General features: G+C 44.3%; 1 protein-coding gene across 2 annotated transcripts in view; it reads left to right on the top strand.

Annotated features, from left to right (window-relative positions):
* The window catches only part of Alpk1 (alpha kinase 1), a 92,089-nt gene that overhangs the window by 42,629 nt on the left and 28,619 nt on the right, over positions 1 to 20,841 (top strand). For both annotated transcript variants that reach the window (XM_057793869.1, XM_057793868.1), the window contains one exon: positions 1,233 to 1,387. In XM_057793869.1, coding sequence (XP_057649852.1) covers positions 1,233 to 1,387 — 155 coding nt within the window. The remainder of the gene's footprint in view (positions 1 to 1,232; positions 1,388 to 20,841) is intronic.

Here is a 20,841-nt window from a genome sequence, read left to right as displayed (position 1 = left end):
TTGTTTTGAGTACCAAATGCAGTGGGCCTGAGTTTGGTCATAGGCTTTGGGAGTAGGGAAACTACAAACTAAAGAACTAAAAAATGTTGTGAAAGGTGTTGTCCTAGTCTACCTGGGGAGAGACTCAACTTTGTAAAGGCTTGTGAGGATGAGCTGAAAATGCCAAAAAGAAAAAAAAAAGAGAGATAGGCTGTAAGAACTGTGGGATTTGATAGTTAGCTCGATTCCTGGAGAGAAAGGAGGCAAATCTCTAGAAGGACTGGGCTTCAGATTTGGTGGTTCCATTCATTAAGAGAAAATATAGAGGGAAATGGAATTAGAAAACCGCCGATGAAGTAAGTTTGGGATGTGTTCGATATGAGACACAAGACCAATTTATAGACGACCTTGTTCAGAACACTGGCATCACACCTACTTCAGAACAGACTGTCTCCATTATGAGGAAGGTCCTGTGGAGTGTGTACTATCTATTATACCTGGAGTGACATGAACGAGGGGCCTCATCAGTGCAGAACTTTTTGCTGTGGAATTTTGCGCGTCAAGTTGGACAATCAACCCTACTCAACTTTGGTGTGGTTTAAATATCAAGTCTAGGGGAAATACTTGCAGTTTTCAGAGCTTTTTTGTGTGTCTGAAGCTTTGACCAGAGACTGTCAACCAGAATAGTTAGGATTGGTACCCACTGAGAGACTTAACACAGTTACTAATGTGAAACGGGGTCACTTCACAGTTAACTGGTATCATCAAACATCCTGTTTGTGGGTTTGTACTTTCTGTCTGTATTTAGGCATAGTCAATGGTTAAAGGGGAAGATGGGCCAAGGTCTTAGAGAAGCAGAAAGAGACTGAGCAAATCGATTCCCTTCTCAGGTGCCACAAGCTCAAAATATCATTTCCCTCCAGCCCCGTTCTCACTTTACAAGGAAAAGCGTCTTCCCTTCGTGCCTTTCTCTGATTCTTCATGCAGAGACAGTCACTCAAGTGCTTGACTTCCTGTTAAAAACCTTTCTCAATGCCTGACTACCCTAATTTACCTGTAGGGCACAGAAGACTCAGGCCACCCATGACAGATAGCTCCTTGCTATTATTCTTCGAGGCAGCCCCAACAGCTTGGACCAGCCAGCGACAGATAGGAAAAGTGTTTTAGTGGCCGAGGTGCTTCATCATAACACGGGGGGCTCCACGGCCCTTTCTTTGACGGCAATTTCCTTAACTGACCTCTGACCTTTTCAGCTTCACTCCCCGGCGAGTTAAGGACCCTGATCCAGGAGGCAAAGGACATGAAGTGGCCCTTTGTGCCTGAAAAGTGGCAGTACAAACAAGCCGTGAGCCCAGAGGACAAAACAAACCTGCAAGATGTGATTGGCGCCAAGCTGCAGCAGCTACTGGTAGGAAAAGTCACACCACCTGTCCCTCCGACATCCCCAAGGGAGGCGGTTAGACTCTAAGTGGTCTAACAGATTAAATTTCTCTGAAGTACAAGACAGGCCCGACTCTTACAGTCAGCTCTGCCAGACTGACTAATGTGAGGGATGTAGCCATTTGAAAGGCGTCATTTCCCTGGAACCTCCTGTACTAGAAGGACAAACCTATTATGAATGAAGAAGGGTGGATGGAGGGCACAGTCTGAGACCTGTTATCTTGAAATAGTCCCATCTTCTTGGTGGACTTCAGTTGTTTTGGTTCTACTGTGCTTTAAAACATTTTTTTTTTATTTTGAAATGACACTTTCTAGAAACTAGATTATTAAAAAAAAAATCTCAGCAGGGCACTGGTGGCACTCACTTTTATTCCCAGCACTTGGGAGACAGAGGCAGGCAGAGCTCTGTGGGTTTGAGCCTGGTCTACAGAGTGAGTTCCAGGACAGGCTCCAAAACTACAGAGAAACACTTGTCTCGAAATCCACCCCCTAAAAGAAAAACAAAACAAAACAACAACAACAGCAACAACAACAAACCTCCCTGTCATCTCATGTTGATGACTAAGTTCTTGATCCACTATTGATCCATGTCAGGTCATTTCTACACACCATGGAAATCCTATTCACTCTCTGGCCTCCTCATGACTAACGCCATTCTGGAAGCATCAAGACCAGGTCATGAATGCACTTAGTTTTCAAAACACACTTTTCAATGCATTGTAATGTAAGGTTTGAAACTGTTCCTTAATGATCCTCTAGGTTTCACTAGTATCTGTTCTAATAGCTCTATAATCTTTAATTTCATTAGGCTTGGTTATTTTCTTAATTTGGCTAAGCATTTGTCTACCTTATTGCCTTTTCAAAGAACTGTTTCTTTCATTAATTTTTGTATTATTCTTTTAATTTCCATTTCATTGACTTATACCCTGATTGTTATTATTTCTTCCTATTTGTTTGAAGTTTAACTTGCTTTCAAACAATTTGGATACATCATTGGATTATTTGAAATCTCTTTGATTGTTTTTAGCATGGGTGCTTCTGTCTCTAAACTTATCTCTTCAAACTGTTTTTGCTGTGCCCAAAGGATTCTGGTAATCCGTAGTTTTGCTTGTTTTCATTGGTTTGTATAACTTTTTAAGTTTACTCTTTGATTGACTCAATGACTCACTGGTCATTCAGAAGTATATATGTGAATCTTCAGGGTTTTATAGATTCTGTAGTTGTTCTTGCTATCTACATCAAGTTTTAGTTGGTTATTATCTAATAAGACACAATGAATGATTTATGACTGTTAAGACTTGTTTGTATACTTTGGATAGGAATATCAGTGCTTTTATTTACAAATTAAAGTTATAATAGCACCCCCCCCCCAACACACACACAAAAGGAACCAGCTAAGCTGGAAATTCTCAGCCTATGGATCTCAACTCTTTGAGGGTTGCATATTAGATATTTGCATTAATATACATAACAGTAGCAAAATCACAGTCATGAATTAGCAATGAAATAATTCTATAGTTGGGATCATTACAACACGAGGAACTATATTAAAGAGCCGCAGCATTAAGAAGGTTAGGAACCACAGAACTAAACTGATATCACCATTCCCCATAAGAAAGAACATCAAGAACAGTGTAGGGGTTATTAAAAAGAAAGAGGGCATGAGTTGGGGGAATCTAGGAGGAGTGACGGAGAGGAATGGGGAGATGAACATGATCAAAATGTAATAAATGCATTTGTTTTCAAAGAACTATTAAAACCATTATATTTTTTAATAATAACATAAGAAGCCAGGTAAGGCTCAAGACCCAGGCTTGAGTTCTAGGGGAGTTAAGAGGAGTACTATTTTTCTTTGTGGCAGCGTTACTTTTTTAAAATATATGTATTTATTTACTTTTATTTTATGTGCATGTATGCTTGCTTAAATGTGTATACACGTATGTGTACCACTGCATTCCTGTTGCCCAGAAGGCTAGAAGAGGGTATCAGATCCCCTGGAACTGGAGTTAAAGATCATTGTGAGATACCACAGGAGTGTTGAAAACAGCACCTAGGTCCTATGTAAGAGTAGTATATGCTCTTCACCACTGAGTCGTCTCTCCAGCCTCATAGTAACATTGTTTTTTACTTTTAATTTCTCAGGAGATCTATGAACACACAAGAGCATCTTCAGGAATTCCCAGACAGGGCAAAATAGGTTAAGCAGACTGGAGATTCTTGGCAGAGGAAAGTAAATCCTGTAAAGAGTGAGATTTTAGTTTGTTGGTTTTATTTGGGTTTTGTCTTTGAGACAAAGTCTCAGTATGTAGCCCAGGTTGTCCTTGAACACTAGATCCTCCCTCCACATTTTCAGTGTGTGCTAGCAAACCTGTCGTAAGTGGGGAATTTTAATAACTATGGTTGGTACCTGTGTAAAAGTAGAATGATTGTAACTATAATTTGCCTACTGTGGAATTTACATACGCATCAGATCTTTCTTATCAAAATAGCCCTATAGTGATTATTGCCATTCCCATCCTCTTACACAGGGGACCAGAGAGCAGCCTCTTCCTCTGTTTCCCTCTTCCGTTCTCCAGCGAGTCTAAGGGAAGAACATGAAAGACTAAGCAGATGCTCAGATTGCTAGTGGAGATGCCAGTGACTACGAGCTGTCCACAGAACTCTTGGTAGCCGTGGAAGCACTCGGTGTTTGTGCTCTGCAGCATGGCAGCCACTAGCCACATGAGGCTTCTGACACCCGAAGTGTCCAGTGTGGCTGAAGAACTCTATTTGTAGTTTTGTTGGCTTTTTATATCTTTCTCTATGGATAGGATGTCAACAGACTTTATCTTTGCCTGTTGAGTTGATGTGTCCCTATTATACAAACATCCAAGAGCATCTCAGGGAAGTACCAGGAATAGTAAAGGCTAAACCCTACAAGGCATATGACAGTATTGCAACCATGCTGCAAATTCCTACATCCATGGTTCTTACACTGAGACCCTACACATACACACACACGCACACACACACGCATACACACACACACACACACACACACACACACACCATGTGACGGTGTTAGTAGCTTGTATTATGTAGGAACTTGGGGATTCCAACTCTTCACCCCCAATCAATAATCTTTACTGGGTCAGGGGCAGGAGTCAGCTCTCTCCCTGTATCCAAAGCTGGTAGTGGTATCACCATCATAGTGGTGCAATCGGAAGCAGCTGGAAATCAAGTTGTTGTCTCTGGGTTTGGATCTGCAACGTGAATTAGGTGGGAAGCTATTTGGGGTTGTCCAAACCATTTCAAGAGCACGTATCTTTCCTCCTGCCGTCCTCTGTAGTTCATAACTATAAATTATATGGATTCCCAACTGTGGAAACAGAAGCACGGAGAATAGACGGACTTTGTTCCCCTCACAAGGTCACCCAGTGGTAGCCCTAAGAATCCACCCACTAGTCTTCCTTGAGTCCTTGAGTTTTTAATCTGGGAGTTTCTCTGAGCACCGTTTTTCTTTCGCTTACCCAGCAAGCTATAAATTAAGCGGCCACACCTCCTCAGACTTTTAGGATGCTTTTCCATTGTGCCAGACCCCAAGCGCACAATCGCTAAAGCTCTCTGCGTATACATAGAGAGAACTATAGCTCTCCATGGGCCAGGCCCTCTGGGACACCTACTGCTTGTTTTTGAGATGTAGCTTGTTAAGAGTGGACCCAGTAAATCCTGTAACTTATTTGGTCAAGTATGCTATCTGTTTCAATGTCACAGTCCGAGGAGCCGAATGCTCATATTCTCAAAACCGATGAACTGTCAGATTCCCACTGACAGGAAAAGTAGTTAAACACCTAAATCTGTCTTTTTTCAGTCATTAATTCTTCTTACATTTCCTATGCAGTCTTAACATGAATTCTTCTTATAAAAAAGTCTTCCCCAACTTTCCAACACTCTCCCCTTTGGTGTGTGGCCACCGACAGAAATTTATGACAGGGGCCAACCTCCTTTACAGTCCACACAAAGCTTGCTGGCTCGAGAGACTTTGTCAGCGCTCTCCCAGAAAAAACACCTGCAGGCCGCTCTCTGAGAAACCTGGAGAGATGGGAGATTAATGTGGCTGTAATAGCCCGGGCAGGGGTTTGGGTATTATGCCTCTCCCCAGGTAGGTGGGTCTTTTCTGAGATGATACCAATTATTTATAGCTGAAACATCTGTTGATAACTGCAGCTGCCCTTGCAAAACAAAGCATATCACGGGGTCACAGGCCACGGGGACCTAAAACCCTACCTCATGCTAGCTTTGGCCTATTCACCGTCACCCCAAGTCCATGGGTTACCGTCATCTTTAATGTCTCATCATGCCATGGAAAACACTTTGTAAACACCGCACCGCCCTGCCCTGGAGGCTTTGAAGCATTATTTCATCTTCATCGGTAATTTATATTCCAGCGCCATTGTGCTGTGGGAAAAGAGAGGGGAAACCTTTTTTTTGTTTTCCATTTAATTGTAGATCGCCTGACACTTTGACCTGTATTATTAGTATCAGTCAGAAAAAGGATTTTCTCCCCCTCTTATTTAAAAATGAAATTTCAAGGCGAAAGCAAGCGCTCCTTCAGCTCCTTTCACTCCAAACAATGTTTACACTCCAAGAGGGGGAAGATGAAAAGCAAGAGCAACGCTTTTTCAAGTGCCGGAGAAGGGCGCTGCAGTTTTTGAAAGGGAACAGTACAGCCCTTACAGATATCATTCAGTGAGGCCTTTGATGGGGTTTTTCAAAACGCAGTGAAGGCATTCGGCGCTGGCTTCTGTGGAGCCCCGTTCTGGGTTGCAGCCGCTGGCACTGACTAGGAGAGCCGATCCTTGCTCCTGGAAGCCTGGGAGGAAGACGGGTCCAAGTTGCTAGGTGGATGCCTCTTGGAGGACTGTTTCCAGGAACTTTCATTTTTCTGAAAGTGACGGCCGCTGTTTCATCAAAGAGAAACCTGGGAATCAAGTTCCTGTAAAAGGAGAAAAGGAGAGGGCTGGATTTTGCATGTCTACGGCAGTTGGCAGCAGAATTGGTCCTTAGACCCTGAATTTCAGGTGGGGTCCAGTTGGTGGTATCGGACTAGGTAATCCACACCTGTCCCAGAGAGGGGAGATCCTGCCCTTAGTCACCCCTGCCTTTAGTGTGGCTCCCCATGAGGAGAAATAGGCAATGTGTTGTACCTTGACACAAAACCACAGTCTGAAAAGATAAAGTTGGGTCAGGGTGGATTCTTTATTTCCCCGATTTTTTTGTTAGTTTGTTTTGTTTTGTTTTTGACTCCCATATAGGTAGTCTGTAGCTATTATGCCACAGGAAAAAAAATAGAAAGATTTATGCTCCATAGGAGTGATTTGAAAAGGACCCCCCCCCAAAAAAAAGTCTCAATGTTTCCTAATGTTATTTATTTAAAGAAAGAAAGGTGGTGGGCAGTGGTGGCACACACCTTTAATCCCAACACTTGGGAGGTAGAGGCAGACGTGATGAGTTCGAGGCCAGCCTGGTCTGCAAAGTGAGTTACACAAAGAAACCCTGTCCATAAAAAACAAAGAAAAAAAATGATGTGTCCAAGATTTCAACAATTGTTAAATATTTTGGTTAGGTCCGACAGGTGGGGATTACATCTCAGAAGTGGAAAGCTAGATGTGGGGTTCATACAGGCTGGACACTATAGCTCAGTAGTGGAACAGTTGCCTAGGATGCAGAAGATACTGGGTATAACCCTCAAAACCTCAAAAATGTACTGCAAAATGTACTGAAGTATAGACAAGACCTGTTATCCGGGTTCTCTAGAGTAACAGAACTTATGTAACATATATGTTATATAAGTTATCTGCGTTCTCTAGAGTAACAGAACTTATATAACATATATATATATATTCATTTATTATTAGAATGAGTTACAGGTTGTGGTCCAGCTTATATAACAGAGATTGCCTATGAACTTAAGGTCCAAGAATCATGTTCAGTCCATGAGACTGGATGTCTCAGCTGGTCTTCAGCATATCCTGGAATCTGGAGGAGCTAGGCTCTAATGCCATTAAAGGAATGGACTTGCTAGTGAGGCAAAAGCAAGCAGGCAAAGAGCAAGAGCACCCTTCTCCCATGTCCTTATATAGGCTTCCAGCAGGAAGCATGGCCCAGATTAGAGGCAGGTTTTTCCCAACTCAGAAGATCTAGATTAAAGGTATGTCTTTCTGTATCAAAGATTCAGATTAAAGCTGTGACGTCTCCCCTTGAAGCAGATCTTCCCACTTCAGATTAAGCAAAAGTCTCTCACAGGCGTGTGCCTCTATTTGGGGGGCTTTAGTTAATTCTAGATGCAGTCAAGTTGACAGCCAAGCATAGCCATCCCAATAGCGTGTGCAAGCCAGTTACACGGGGTGGTAAGCACTGCCGATAGGTTTCCAGCCTCAGACATGAGGGACTTGGCAGGGTTTCCTGAGTGAAGGACACAGAGACAGAGCTCTGTGCTCTTCCTCAGCTTCTTCTTGTCCACATCTTACAGACAACTCAGGCCTCCTCTGCTCACCCCCAGACACAGTCCTTTTCTAGACTCCGTGGATGGCACCTCCAGCCATTCACCAACACAGTGGAAGCTTCCATCGTTCCTGTCATTGTCCTCTCTCTTGCCTGCCGACAGCTTTTGCTTATAAATATCTCTTTAGTTCACTTCCACCCTGTCTTCGTCTGTCTAAATCTGCTTTCTGTGTTTGTAATACAACGAAATCCCTGGGGCTAGATAATTCATAAGAAGCAGAGAATGTTTGGCTCACAGTTCCGGAGACTAGGACATCCGAGAGCGTAGACCCTCGAGAGGGCCTTCACGTTGTTCACCCTTTGACAGAAGTGAAAAGGGAAGAGAGGCTGAGGGTGAGAAAGGACCACACTGGCTTTCCCGATAAATCTGATCTCAGAACTAACTCATTCCCACAGTAACGACTAAGTCCTCATGATCTAATCACTTCCCATCGGGCCCCACATCCCAACACTGTCACACTAAGGTTGCCCCCTCCACAACAAAATGAAAGGGAAAGATTCAAACTCTAACACCATCCTGATGGAGCTGCAGTGGCATCTTCACGGGGCCCCCGCCACTGCTTCTCGAGTTCTCCCTCGTGTCTCACGGCTCCATGTCTTTTCTTATGAAGGGAGCAGTATGCAGACTACAATCCTGGTCATCCCACCTGAGTATACCAAGGGAATCCTCAGCTGCAGAGAGAGGCCTGAGGTCCCACTACATGCAGGCTCTGCCTCCGCTGCAGCTGCTGCAGATGGTCCTTCAGTCCTCACTCCTAGCACTTATTCCAAGCACACGGCTGCTCCTGCTCTCTGCTCCTGCAACTCTCTCTCCTTTAGATAAGTTTCTGTGCTTGCCTTCTGTGTCAGCTAGCGTTTCTATTCTTTGGGGAAGCTGTCTCTCACTCACATGACTGGATTAACACCCCCCTTCCCCGTCACATGCTCTCCTAATGTGCCGCTATGTATTTACACGGTTTGGAGGAACCTCTCTTATTGTTATCCCTCTCTCCTGCTGACAATCAGCTCCATGACAACAGGGGCCCTGCCTGCCATGCCTTTCTTTTCCTGACATTTATATCTCTTACATTTTCACAATAAACACCCTTGATTCTCTTCTCCCGTCCTGTGGATATTGTGGGTCAAACTTAAGTGCTCAGGCTTGGTAGCAGGTACCTTTAACCGCTGAGCCATCTCCCTAGCCTTTGAAATATAAATGCCTGAATGAATGCATGCACACATGAATGAATGAAATGTATGTTGCTCATAAAACATGACATTTGAGATGTGTGCATGGTGGCATTCAAATGAGGCTATCCTGTGTGTAGTCCTACACAGTTGGCTAAGAAGTGGTCACGCGTATGATGGTCACATCTCTCCAGAAATGGAAAGAGTTTGGGTCAATGCTTTACAGACTTCATGATAAGAATTAAATAACCCAAGAAGGTAATCTTACTTATCGTGTGTATTATAAATTGAAGTGGGGGAGTTTGTGTTTGTGCTTAGGAGTTGGGCAAGGTGGGGCACACGTGAAATCACTTGGGAATTAGGAGGCCTGAGGGTTTGAGGCCAGACTGGACTACCAGGTTTTTCAATGCCAGACTAAGGGCTTTAAGTATACCCTGTCTCAAAAAACCCCTAAGAACTAGGAATACAACTTAGTGGTGTAGCATTTGCCTAGTATGTACAAGACAGTGGGTTCAATCCCAAAACTAACAAGGTTGGGGGGAAGCAGGTGGAGAGGCACAGCGTACCATACAAAGCAGGTTTGTGAACCACTGTGCTGGTTCAGCAATTAGGAGTCTTAGGTTTTTGCTTTTTTTGTTATTCCTGAAATAGGATCTTTCTGTGTAACCTTAGCTGGTCTTGAACCCATAAATAGAAATTTTCTTTCCTTTAATAACATGGGACCACTTCTGCCTGTACCATGGACACATAGGGGAAAGCCCAGGATCTAGGTGTGTAACCCAGGCTGTAGCCAGTATGAAATATGTACAACCATTGAATTGATAAAGGCAATAACACTTACAGTTGTGGTTACTGAAATGCGGTGGTCTGTGTGGGTGATCACAAGTCAAATGAGGACCCAAATGAAGAGGTCTGCTTTGAGGACCTACAGACCCTTCCATCCCCTCAGCTACCATACCCTGCTAATTTTCCCCACACTGTCTCATGTTTGGGTTTCTCTCCTCCAGTCCCACCGAAACTACAATGGCCTAGGCTACATCATCTCTTTCCTAGGTTACATTCAGCTTTTTTTTTTTTTTTTACAACTTCCACTCATATTTCCTGGATCAGCATAAACAGAAAGGTTATGCCAGAGAAGAAACAAAAACTTCCAAAGCTTAGGGCTCAGTACATTAAAAACCTGCCCCTTCTTCTTACTCCATGCCTATCTGGGATCAGTAGGAGGTCTGATCTCTCCCTAGGGATCTGTATCCATATCTCCATCATCCTAGAATATCACTAGTTGCCGCTGAATGGGAGGCAGAAAGGAGGAATCCCACGCTGCATCTTATATACGTCTATACTGATCTGATTATTGGCCAAGAGGTAGGGCATGAATATATATTTATTCGAAAGAAGCATAATCCTACTATGTGTGTAGAAGGAACTGTTGTAGGACTGGCCAGCTGGCCCAGAGAGTAAAGCCAATTTCTGCTGAGTCCAAGGATCTGCGTTCTGCTTTTGGGAAGGACATGGTGCGGGGGGTGGGGGGAGAACATATTCCCAAAAGTTGTCCTCTGACTTCTACACATACACTGTGTGTACACGCATGCATGTGTGTACATGTGTGTGTGTGCACATACGTGTGCACATACTCATAACAAGCAATAAAGAATAGGAATTTTTTTTTAAAAAAAGAAAGCCAGATCTGAAGATGGGATGTCAGACAGAACATCCGGGTCTGCCAGCTTTCCTTACAGCCGCAGCATCTTGCTCATATTTTTCAACATGAATTTGGAAAGTGAGCAGAAATCTTGCTAATCTCTTTAAGGCATTCCCCCTCTTCACTATGCAGATCTCACAACAGTATCTAATACTAATCCTGAATGAGAACGATCTTCTAAAGACATGTGGATGGACATTTCATTTGCATGGCAGAGCTATTGGTTACTTATATTTCTTTGCTTGCCCCCAGCAAGCATCTCTTACTGTAGCAAAAGATGGAAAGAGAAGAGAGAAGAAAGGGAATGGGGACTTATTAATTAGGTGTCTTTTTTGTTTGTTTTTTAAAAAATTTACATATTTATTTATTTTTTAAAATAATCTTTTCTCATTTTATGTGCCAGTCACAGTTCCCACTCCCTCCCTCCTCCTGCTCCCCCTACCTTCCCCCTACTCCACCCCCCATTCACTCCTCAGAGAGGGTGAGGCTTCCTGTGGGGGATCAACAAGGCTGGCACATCACTCTGAGGCAGGACCAAGGTCCTCCCCCTATATCTAGGCTGAGCAAGGTATCCCTCCATAGAGATTGAGATCTAAACATGCACTAGGGGTAAATCCTGGTCACACTGTCAGTGGCCCCATAGACTGCCCAAGCCATATAACTGCCACCCACATTCAGGGAACCTAGTTTGGGCCTATGCAGGTTTCCACACTGTCAGGCTGGAGTCAGGGAGCTTCCATTAGCTCAGGTCAGCTGTTCCTGTGGGTTTCCCCGTCATGGTCTTGACTCCTTTGCTCATATTATCGCTCTTCCCTCTCTTGGACTGGACTCTGGATGCTTGGCCCAGTGCTTAGCTGTGGATCTCTGCATCTGCTTCCATCAGTTTCTGGATGAAGGCTGTATGATGATAACTAGGCAGGCATCAATCTGATTACAGGGGAAGGGCAGTTCAGGCACTCTCTCCACTATTGCTTAGGGTCTTAGCTGAGGTCATCCTTGTGGATTCCTGGGATTTCCCTAGTGCCACGTTTCTCACTAGCCCCATAATTGCCCCTTCAATCAAGATATCTCTTTCCTTGCTCTCCCTCTCTGTCCTTCCCCCATCTCAACCATCCTGTTCCCTCATGTTCTCCTCCCTCTCCCCTTCTTCCCTTCCCACCCCCTCCCCTTCCCCTACACTCCCAATTTTCCCAGGAGATCTTGTCTATTTCATCTTCCCAGGGGGATCTATGCATGTCTGTCTTAGGGTTCTCCTTGTTACCCCTTCTTCTCTGGGGTCATGAACTATAGGCTGGTTATCTTTCGCTTTATGTCTAATATCCACTTATGAGTAGTACATACTGTGTTTGTCTTTCTGGGTCTGGGTTACCTCATTCAGGATATTTTTTTCCTAGTTTCATCCATTTACCTGCAAATTTCAAGATGTCATTGTTTTTATTTTTTTACCACTGAGTACTATTCCATTGTATAAATGTACTACATTTTCTTTACCCATTCTTCGATTGAGGGGCATCTAGGTTGTTTCCATGTTCTGGCTTATTTTAATGCTGCTATGAACATAACTGAGCAAATGTCCTTGTGGTATGATTGTGCATCCTTTGGGTATATGCCCAAGAGTGGTATTGCTGGGTCTTGAGGTAGATTGATTCCCGATTTCCTGAGAAACCACCATAGTGATTTCCAAGTTTGACGGTACAAGTTTGCACTCCCACCAGCAACAATGGAGGAGTGTTCCCTTTAACCAGGTATCTTTAAAGCTGGATAGGCTCAAATGTACACAAACACACACTCCCCACTTAATTACCAGTTAAATGAAACCCTGAGCAGTGAATTGTCCTAGCGAAGAACACACCAATGTCCTAAATGACTCAGGCAATTCATCTTTCCCCAAGAAACCAAGAATTCCTAGTACAGCATTTTAATGCCTGCATTTTCTTTTCTCTTCATAGTAGGTGGCTTGCTACAGGTTACATATCATTCTTTGCACGTGTACCTTCAGAGATCATTTGCACGTCCACGTGTACTCACACGTACTCTTGTGTGTGTGATAAGAGTAAGTCTTCAATAGGAGTTGAAGACTTTAGCCATCATTTCCTTCAGGAAGGGAGCTGGCAGCTCTCTATTTCATGTCCATTGTTGGATAGCTGAGGAAAGTGAAACCTGGCAAGATAAGTGCTCATTGTCATGAAGCCAACTGCTAAAAAGACAGGGCAGCAGCCGCATCAGGTTTCCTACCTGAGTCTCTGTCTCTCTGTCTCTGTCTCTCTCTCTTGCTCTCTCTCCCCCTCTCTATCTTTCTCTCTTTGGTTTTTTGAAACAGGGTTTTCTCATGTAGCAGCCCTGGCTGTCCTGGAACTAGCTCTGTAGACCAGGCTGGCCTTGAACTCACAGAGATCTGCACCTCTCTGCCTCCTAAGTGCTGGAACTAAAGGCACATGCCACCACCACTGTTTTGTTTTTTAAATGTACCCCAGCTCTTTCTACTGCCAGTAACAGAGTCTTCTGTCATTTTGTTGTTCAAACAGACTTCATTTTAAAGGAAATGTGGAAAAGTTAACCACCACATCTCAAACTATAATTTTTGAATAATTCTGGGCCAGTGAGGTTGTTCAGCCTATAAAGAGTCTTGCATTCAAGCCTGGTGACCCAAGTTTTCTGTCCCATGCTCCCACAAGTTACCTCCTGGCCTCCACATATGCACAGTAGTATGTGCTTGCCAAAGTGTTCTCTTTCTACACATATGCCAGGGGCATGTGCTTACCAAGACCCTACACACACATACACACTGAGAAGAACAAATTAAACTTAAAATTTTTTAAGCTTTAATTTCATCTGCTAAATATTCCTGTTCTTACTTTGAAAAAAAGTCAGAGAAGAACTAAATGTTATTTAATAAGTGAAAATTACCCACCACGGGAATGGGGCTGAGAAAGGGAAGTGACAGACTGAAGGCCTATGCATTTTCAGAACTTAGGGAAAGAGTATGATGAAATCCACTAAGGATTTAAACCCTTCTTGAAAACTCTGCCAAAAGCAGGGGGCTTTTCATAAAGTACTCTTAAGTTTCAATGGAAGGTAAATTAAAACGGTGTGGCTTCTCCTTAGTATTCTACCAGCGAAACTCCTGTTGCCACAGAATCAGGCATGCAAGTTATCCCTTTGATGAGGGCTAACCCTACAGTGTGAATTTCATGTCCTCATAATGAGGGCAGAAACTGAGCCAAGTCCTGGAGGGACTGAGGCAGCTCAGACATGTGGGCAGAACAACACAGCTAAAGTGTTAGCAGAAAATGAGCAAGGTCCAATGTCGGACAAAGAGGCGACCTTCAGCAAATACAGCATCCTACGGGTGCATTCACCCGCCCTTGTAGACAAGCCAAGCGATGTCACCTCTCAAAGTTAATATGGTGACTAGATGGGGAACTTAAGCAATAATATCGTCTCCGTTTATCTAGCAGATTTATGTTAGGTCGTAGCAAATGAAAATACCACCCTTGCTTATCAACAGATATCATCAAACACTAGATTTCATATGTTCAAGCTGATAGATTCTTTACAACCTATCTTCCTGCTGGCAGCCCTGCAGAGTGGAACTTTAGGCCCATTTTGCAGATGAGGTGAGGCAATTGGCTCAGCACCATAGAAATTAGAAGAACCACTACAATAAAGAGTTCTAAGGGGAAGGCTCAAGGCTCAAGCAATTCTGTTGTGGTATGTATCAGTGACTGTGTTTGTACAATTTGGGGCAACAATGGCTAAGCCAGTCTGGATAATTTATGACAGTAGAGTCTATTTGAGACCTTGACTACTAAAGCTTGAGTCCAGCGCTGCCTGTTGTTAGCATGGAGAACACTGTGGCTGGCTTCCATGTCCCTACATCTGTAAGAGCAGCAGCAACAGAATCACTCTGCAGATTGCTTAAAAGATTAAAAGAGTGGATAACAAGGAATGCTTAGACCCACAGCCCGTACTCAAGTGATGGAATCAGCACTAGTTGATTGACAAGAGGACATGGCTCAGAGTCAAACAGAATTTTTTCATTTTTCAGAGTATGGGTGTTTTGCCTGCATGCGTGACTGCCTACCACATGCATGCAATGACTGCAGAGGACAGAAGGTGGTGTCAGATTCCCTGGAACCAGAGTTACATACGGTTTTTAGCCACAATGTAGGAGCTGAGAATCAAATCAGGGTCCTCTAGAAGAGCAGCCAGTGCTCCAAACTGCTGAGTCATTGCTCCAGTCCCCTAGATAGGCTTTTTATAGTCAAGAGGCAAGACATACAGAAGCTAAGACCAGAGTAATCAATCTTCTAATGGAATCATGTCGTGAGGACTAGAAATGTGACGGTGGTGTATTCTCAAAATTATAGGTTAGCACATGTAAGCTGTCTTCTAAAGACTGCCAGCAGCTGAACATCAGGATGGTATCTGGGAACCCAGTGATGTGAGGTCATGGTCCTTACAATACCATTTTTTTGGGGGGAGCACTTATCACTAATGCACTAATCTATCTGTGGGAGAACCTCAGGTGGCAAGATTCTCCTTGCCAGAGAGCCCCTCCCGCAACAGTGCAGTGACAGCCAATAGCTGAGTCTGTTTGATCCAGTGCCCTGGGTTATCTGCTGGACTGCCTGACATTTCCTTGTCTTGACCCTGATAGAGATGCTTACTATTCATGTGGGTTGGACTTAATTCCCAGGAGACAAAAAAAAAAAAAGCCACCATCCCTTCATCAGTCACATTGGATCCCATATTATGTGGAAGGCTTCTTTCCTTTGGAGCTGTCTCCGCACCCTTCAGGAAGAATAGCATCTTCCTGTAGCTGGGCGGGGAGGTTGGACTCCGGGAGAGAAAGACACTGTCTTCATTCGGAAGTTTCCTCTTATATTTCTGAGTCTTTCTAATGAATCTTGTTCCAATTAACATGATAATGATGATAATGATTTTGGGTGTGTGTAATATGAGATCAGAAGAGAGTCTACTTGAGGGAAAGAAAGTGATAAGCAAGAAGGGAGTGGCGTGGGAGAGAGTAGTAGCAGGTGTGAGCATATGCAAAGCACAATCTATAAAATATGTTTGAAAAGAAAAGGAAAGAAAAAATTAGAAAAGGCTGTGAGGTTTGATCCTTCACAAATGAGTGAATGAAGTGTTATCTTTGAGCCGGTAAAGCACGGAGAGGAGAAAACAAAAACTCGATTTCAAGCACATGAACTTTCAGCATGGACTCTGCACCTGAGTTGACTCTTCCTGGCAACTTCCTATACAACCCGGATTTCAGAGAAGAGACTTGGGGCAGGTTTAAATGGGTACATCGCCGCCAGCTATATGTATGTGAGGCTATGGCCATCCAAGTGAAGGTATCGAGGAGGACAGCATGCAAGACCATGAAGATGAGGAAAGAGTAGGTAGGGCCAGGAAAAGTCCCGGATGAAGTAGAAGGAAAGCCAGGGGAATGACCCTGTCAGAGGTGGCATGAAAATAGAGGAAAAAAGGGGCTGGCTCAACTAGGTGCCTCTGAGAGCATGCGGAAGACGAAGATCAGTAGACGCCCATTGCACTTGGCGTTTATTGACAACCTTAAGAGGGTGAGTTCAGTAGTGTTGAAGATGAAAGTTATGGAATTAAGGAAGTTTAGAAGTGAGGACACAAAGAGGAGATTAAGTGACTCTTGAATTAGGCACCACGTAAAGAACATGAAGAACAGGCCAGAAGGCACCCTCTCCATAGACGCAAAGCACCATCCTGCCAAAAGGCAAGCTTGTTTCAGTCCATGTCCTATTACTATAACTAAAAACTACAGTCTAGGTAATAGAATAAAGGTGTAGAGATCCAAAATCAAGGCATTGCATGGCAAGAGCCTTTTTGATAGTGGAGACTTGGTGTACCGTTGACATAAAACAAGATCATCAAAGACAAAGAGGTTTTGGACCAGTGGGACTAGCCTGCCAGATGAATTCTCCATGTGGTTATTGGAATAACCAAGATTTGTACCTGGAATCAAGATGCCTAGAGTCCAGAGACAAACAAGGCACTCTACAGTTGCCAGAAGCCACAGGTGGCACTTTGTCTTTCCCTGTCATGAGCAACCATCTCCATCTACTGTAGATCTGAGCAGGGGAGGGGAGCAAACCAACGTATTCTCCTCTCTCACATGCAGCAAACCTCACAACTGTTTTTCATGTCCATCTGTATCTTCCATTGGTAAAACGGACAGTCTGTGAATGTTGACCTAACCTGGGCATAAAACTTAAGATATGTGTCTGTTTTTCTTTGCTCCCCAGTGTAGTAGGTGGACCAATGTGGGGCACACCATTCTTGGTCTTCACTTGGCCGAAGGTAGTCCATTTTGGTGGGTTCCACTTCTAACAGCCGTGCCCGCATCCTGCTGCCTTTATTGATGCACAGCCGTGCCCGCATCCATCGCTCCTCATGTGTTTGTTTTGATAATTTCTCACCTCAGAACGTGCCCCTCCCCCTCTTACTTCTTCCCTCTCCTTTTCTCCTTCTTCCACAATAATTTCCCAATTGTGGTACCAGATGGCACGGAGGCTCCTCGCCCAGCCCCCTTGACAACAGCTGCCATTGTCATTGCTGTGCACACATCCTGGCTTTGAACTCATAGCTGGGACCCAAACTTGAGGCTCAGCACTGGGAGGGGCTTGCTGCCATGCAGCCTCAGACCTTAAAAAGACAGGGCTTGGTAGCATTTTTTTTTTAATCGTCTATCTATCGAAATCTCATTGTGGGGTTTAATTTCTTCTCCACCTGACTCAACTTCCTAGCCAGGAAGTTCCCTTTGTGTCTTAAACTCTATTAGAATCCCGTTATTTCCCACCCCGTATTCCCCATCCCATCAACAGCCCACACAACTCTATGTTTGTGGACTGTCGGCACGTGTATCTTTGTGTGCGCAAGTGTGAGCCTGTCCCCTTAGGAATCTAGTAAATTCTCTTTGTGGTCTCCAAGTACTTTATTTAAACATGGTCACTCAGCAAGAAGAATACGGTTGGTTGCTGTCTGTTCTGTTTCAGCCTGTGAGTGGAATTCTCATTCGTTTGGAGTGTAACATTGCTGGGCTCTCAACAACACGGAAATTTTGTTGCTGTGGCATATGATCACATTGTCGAGTCCCCAGAGATGGCAGGTCAGTCACGGGTCTAAAAATCCAAACCACAGCAACAACAACAAAATTCCATATTTTTGTGAACCCATATGCATTTCAAAAGCACTCTCCTATTGTAGGCTGTGGGTTGGGGTTTGTGTGTGTGAGTGTGTTGTTTCTTTCCTTTTGGGGGGTCGGGAGGGCAAGGGGCTCCCTTTCATGTTAATCTAATTGTGCACATTTTTGCCACGCAGGGAGATTCCTTAGTGTCCCTTCCCTACCACACACTCCGTTCCTCTTTCATTCTCCCCTTCTCATGTCAGAGCGCCCCCTCCCCCTCCCCGCCCTGCGCGATGGGGAGATTCCCAGAAGGGTGATGTATTCCGCCTCGCTGCTGAGGAATGCCCTGTCCCCTCACTTGGCAGCAAATGAAAGTGGGTATTAATTTCTCCAAGAGCGGGTAGAAACAGAAAGCGGGGCTGCGAGAACCACACCACCCAAATCTGCACGTAGGACGCAGCACGCTGCCGCTTCAAAGGAGGCAGAGAAAATGAAAGCGGAGAGGAGTCCCCTGACTTGACTTCCCTGTTCTTTGCATCATAGGTTTTGGATGGAGATGCGAGAGGTTCAGGGCCCCGAACGGAGCTAAATTATGCAGCTGCGGGGCCGCCAGGGCCTCCAGAATAGGATGCTTCGTTTAGATTTTGCACAATGCTATTGAAGTGCTTATTTTCCTCCTGAAGAGACACAAACAGATGCAAACTTCTGTAAACACTTTAGAAATGAATTCAGTGAGTTTGGCCTCTCAGCAGTGCTCAATGGCTGACAGAAAAATGTCTAATTAGTGCAAGTGGAAAGAATAGGGCCACTTGGATTCCTTCCATCCTCCTCCAAGTCTCCTTCTCTAAGGAACTCAAAGGCCCTTTTGTCTGGCAGGTCACCCTCTCCCGGGCTTTTGTGCTCCAATCTATTAAGAGTATAAGGGGAGAAAATAGACGAGGCAATGTTCCCTGCTCAAATATATGGCATGTTCGTGCGGGATGCAGAATGCGCCCTACAGGTGCTGGGGGAGGGGTTCCCCCGTCCGCCACAAGCAAAAGCAATGCGCATGCGCACGCGAATGCTGGGAGTATCCCTTTGAAGAACTAGCTCTCCACTTTTTCCATGAACACCAAGACCGTGAGCCTTCCTTTTCTCTGGGAGAGGAGGGGGAATCAGGCCTCATGGCTGGTGAAGGGACGAAAAAGATGAAAAGACATGAGTTTTGTTTTTTTTTTTCATTTTCTTAGAGAAAACGTACACATTCGACCTTCGTTTCTTTTGAGTATTGGAAATTCCACTGCAGTTTACTCCAGGGGGGAATGAAGGGGGACGCTGCCTTTCCATATTTCGTCACTCAAGGAAGTGGGACTGAGTGACAGACTGTTGTTTTGTTTTTCTTCATGGTGTTCCCCATCATTTTATTAAGCAGTCACACTCTGCTGAACAACTTGAAGAATTTCCGTTGGTTTTGAAACAACACTGCAAAGAGCGACTATCCTCATTTCCATGAGGACATCAGATTGGAACGTTTAAATCATTTGTCAGAACAACCCATCGGGAGTTTGGAAACAAACGCGAGCAGAGATCTATCTCAGAAGGTGCAGGGCTCACCTTGCATGCCTGAGGCCCTACTGTCCATCCCCAACACCACAGCAAATGAAAGAGGCCCAGATAGTTGTGGCTTCATCTCAGAAATTATATTTCTTAAACGTTGACTTAAATGATTTTTGTATCATTCATTTTCGTATTTAATGTTTACTCCATTTCCTGGAACATTATCTAATAAACTTGTGATAGGCGTCTTTCCTTTGGGACAGTAGATTGCCAGTGTAGAAAGGGTTTCTTATCTGGCCCGGCACCTGGTCTACAAGAGCTAGTTTCAGGACAGGCTCCAAAGCTACAGAGAAATGCTGTCTCAAAAAACAGAAGAAGAAGGAGAAGGAGGAGGAGGAGGAGGAGGAGGAGGAGGAGGAGGAGGAGGAGGAGGAGGAGGAGGAGGAGGAGGAAAGGAAAAGGGTTTCTTTTGCAACTGGTAACGTCACTTCCTGCTAGTTTTGTAAATATTTTTAAAAATTTTGTTTCTGATACCCTGGAACTGGAGTTACAGAAGTTATGAGCTGTCGCATGGATGCTGGGAATTGAACCCAGGTTCTCTGAGAGAGCAGCAATTGCTCTTAACCACTGAGTCATCTCTCCAGCCCATGCAAACTTTATCTTATTGGATGGGAGATGTTCTGTGGATTTCTTAAGCTTTGCTCTGTGAAGCAGTTCAACTTTCTTGAAGCTAGTTTATAAAATTCCAGACTCTGATGAAAGATTCCTTCTTCCAAGGCAAACTTTGTCTCATTTTCAAAGCCAGATTTTCTGGAACATGCTGTCGTGTGCTGTGAGAAGGACAAAACTTACAAAAACACAAGCCGTTTGAGACCTAAAGAGGACTTGAGTTAGGATTCCCAGCAGCCATATAAAAAGCCAGGTATGGAAGTGCCTATAATCTCAGCAGAAGGAGGGAAGGAGGAGGAAGGTGAAGGATCCCTGGGATTTACTGGCCACTGCGTCTAAGTCACTGAGCTCCAGATTCAGGGAGAGATCCTGCCTCAAAAAATAAGGTTGTGAAGAAGGAGGAAGATAACTGGTCTAGAAATGTAGACCCCTGGTCTCCACACACAGGCACACAAATGCATGCACACCTATACACAGGTGCACATACACCTGATAAAACACACATGCAAATGTGAACAGACACATACATGTGCACACAAGGAGATACTGCCCATCTGTATTGATGGCAGCATCACTCCCAAGAGCAGAGAAGGAATTGCCCTAGATATGTGTTGATGCACAGATTGATAATCAGCAATAAGTG

This window comes from Chionomys nivalis, chromosome 18 (assembly GCF_950005125.1).
Source record: "Chionomys nivalis chromosome 18, mChiNiv1.1, whole genome shotgun sequence".
NCBI lineage: Eukaryota > Metazoa > Chordata > Mammalia > Rodentia > Cricetidae > Chionomys > Chionomys nivalis.
The sequence above is the reverse complement of the archived record's forward strand: the minus strand, read 5'-3'. Positions and strand labels throughout refer to the sequence as shown.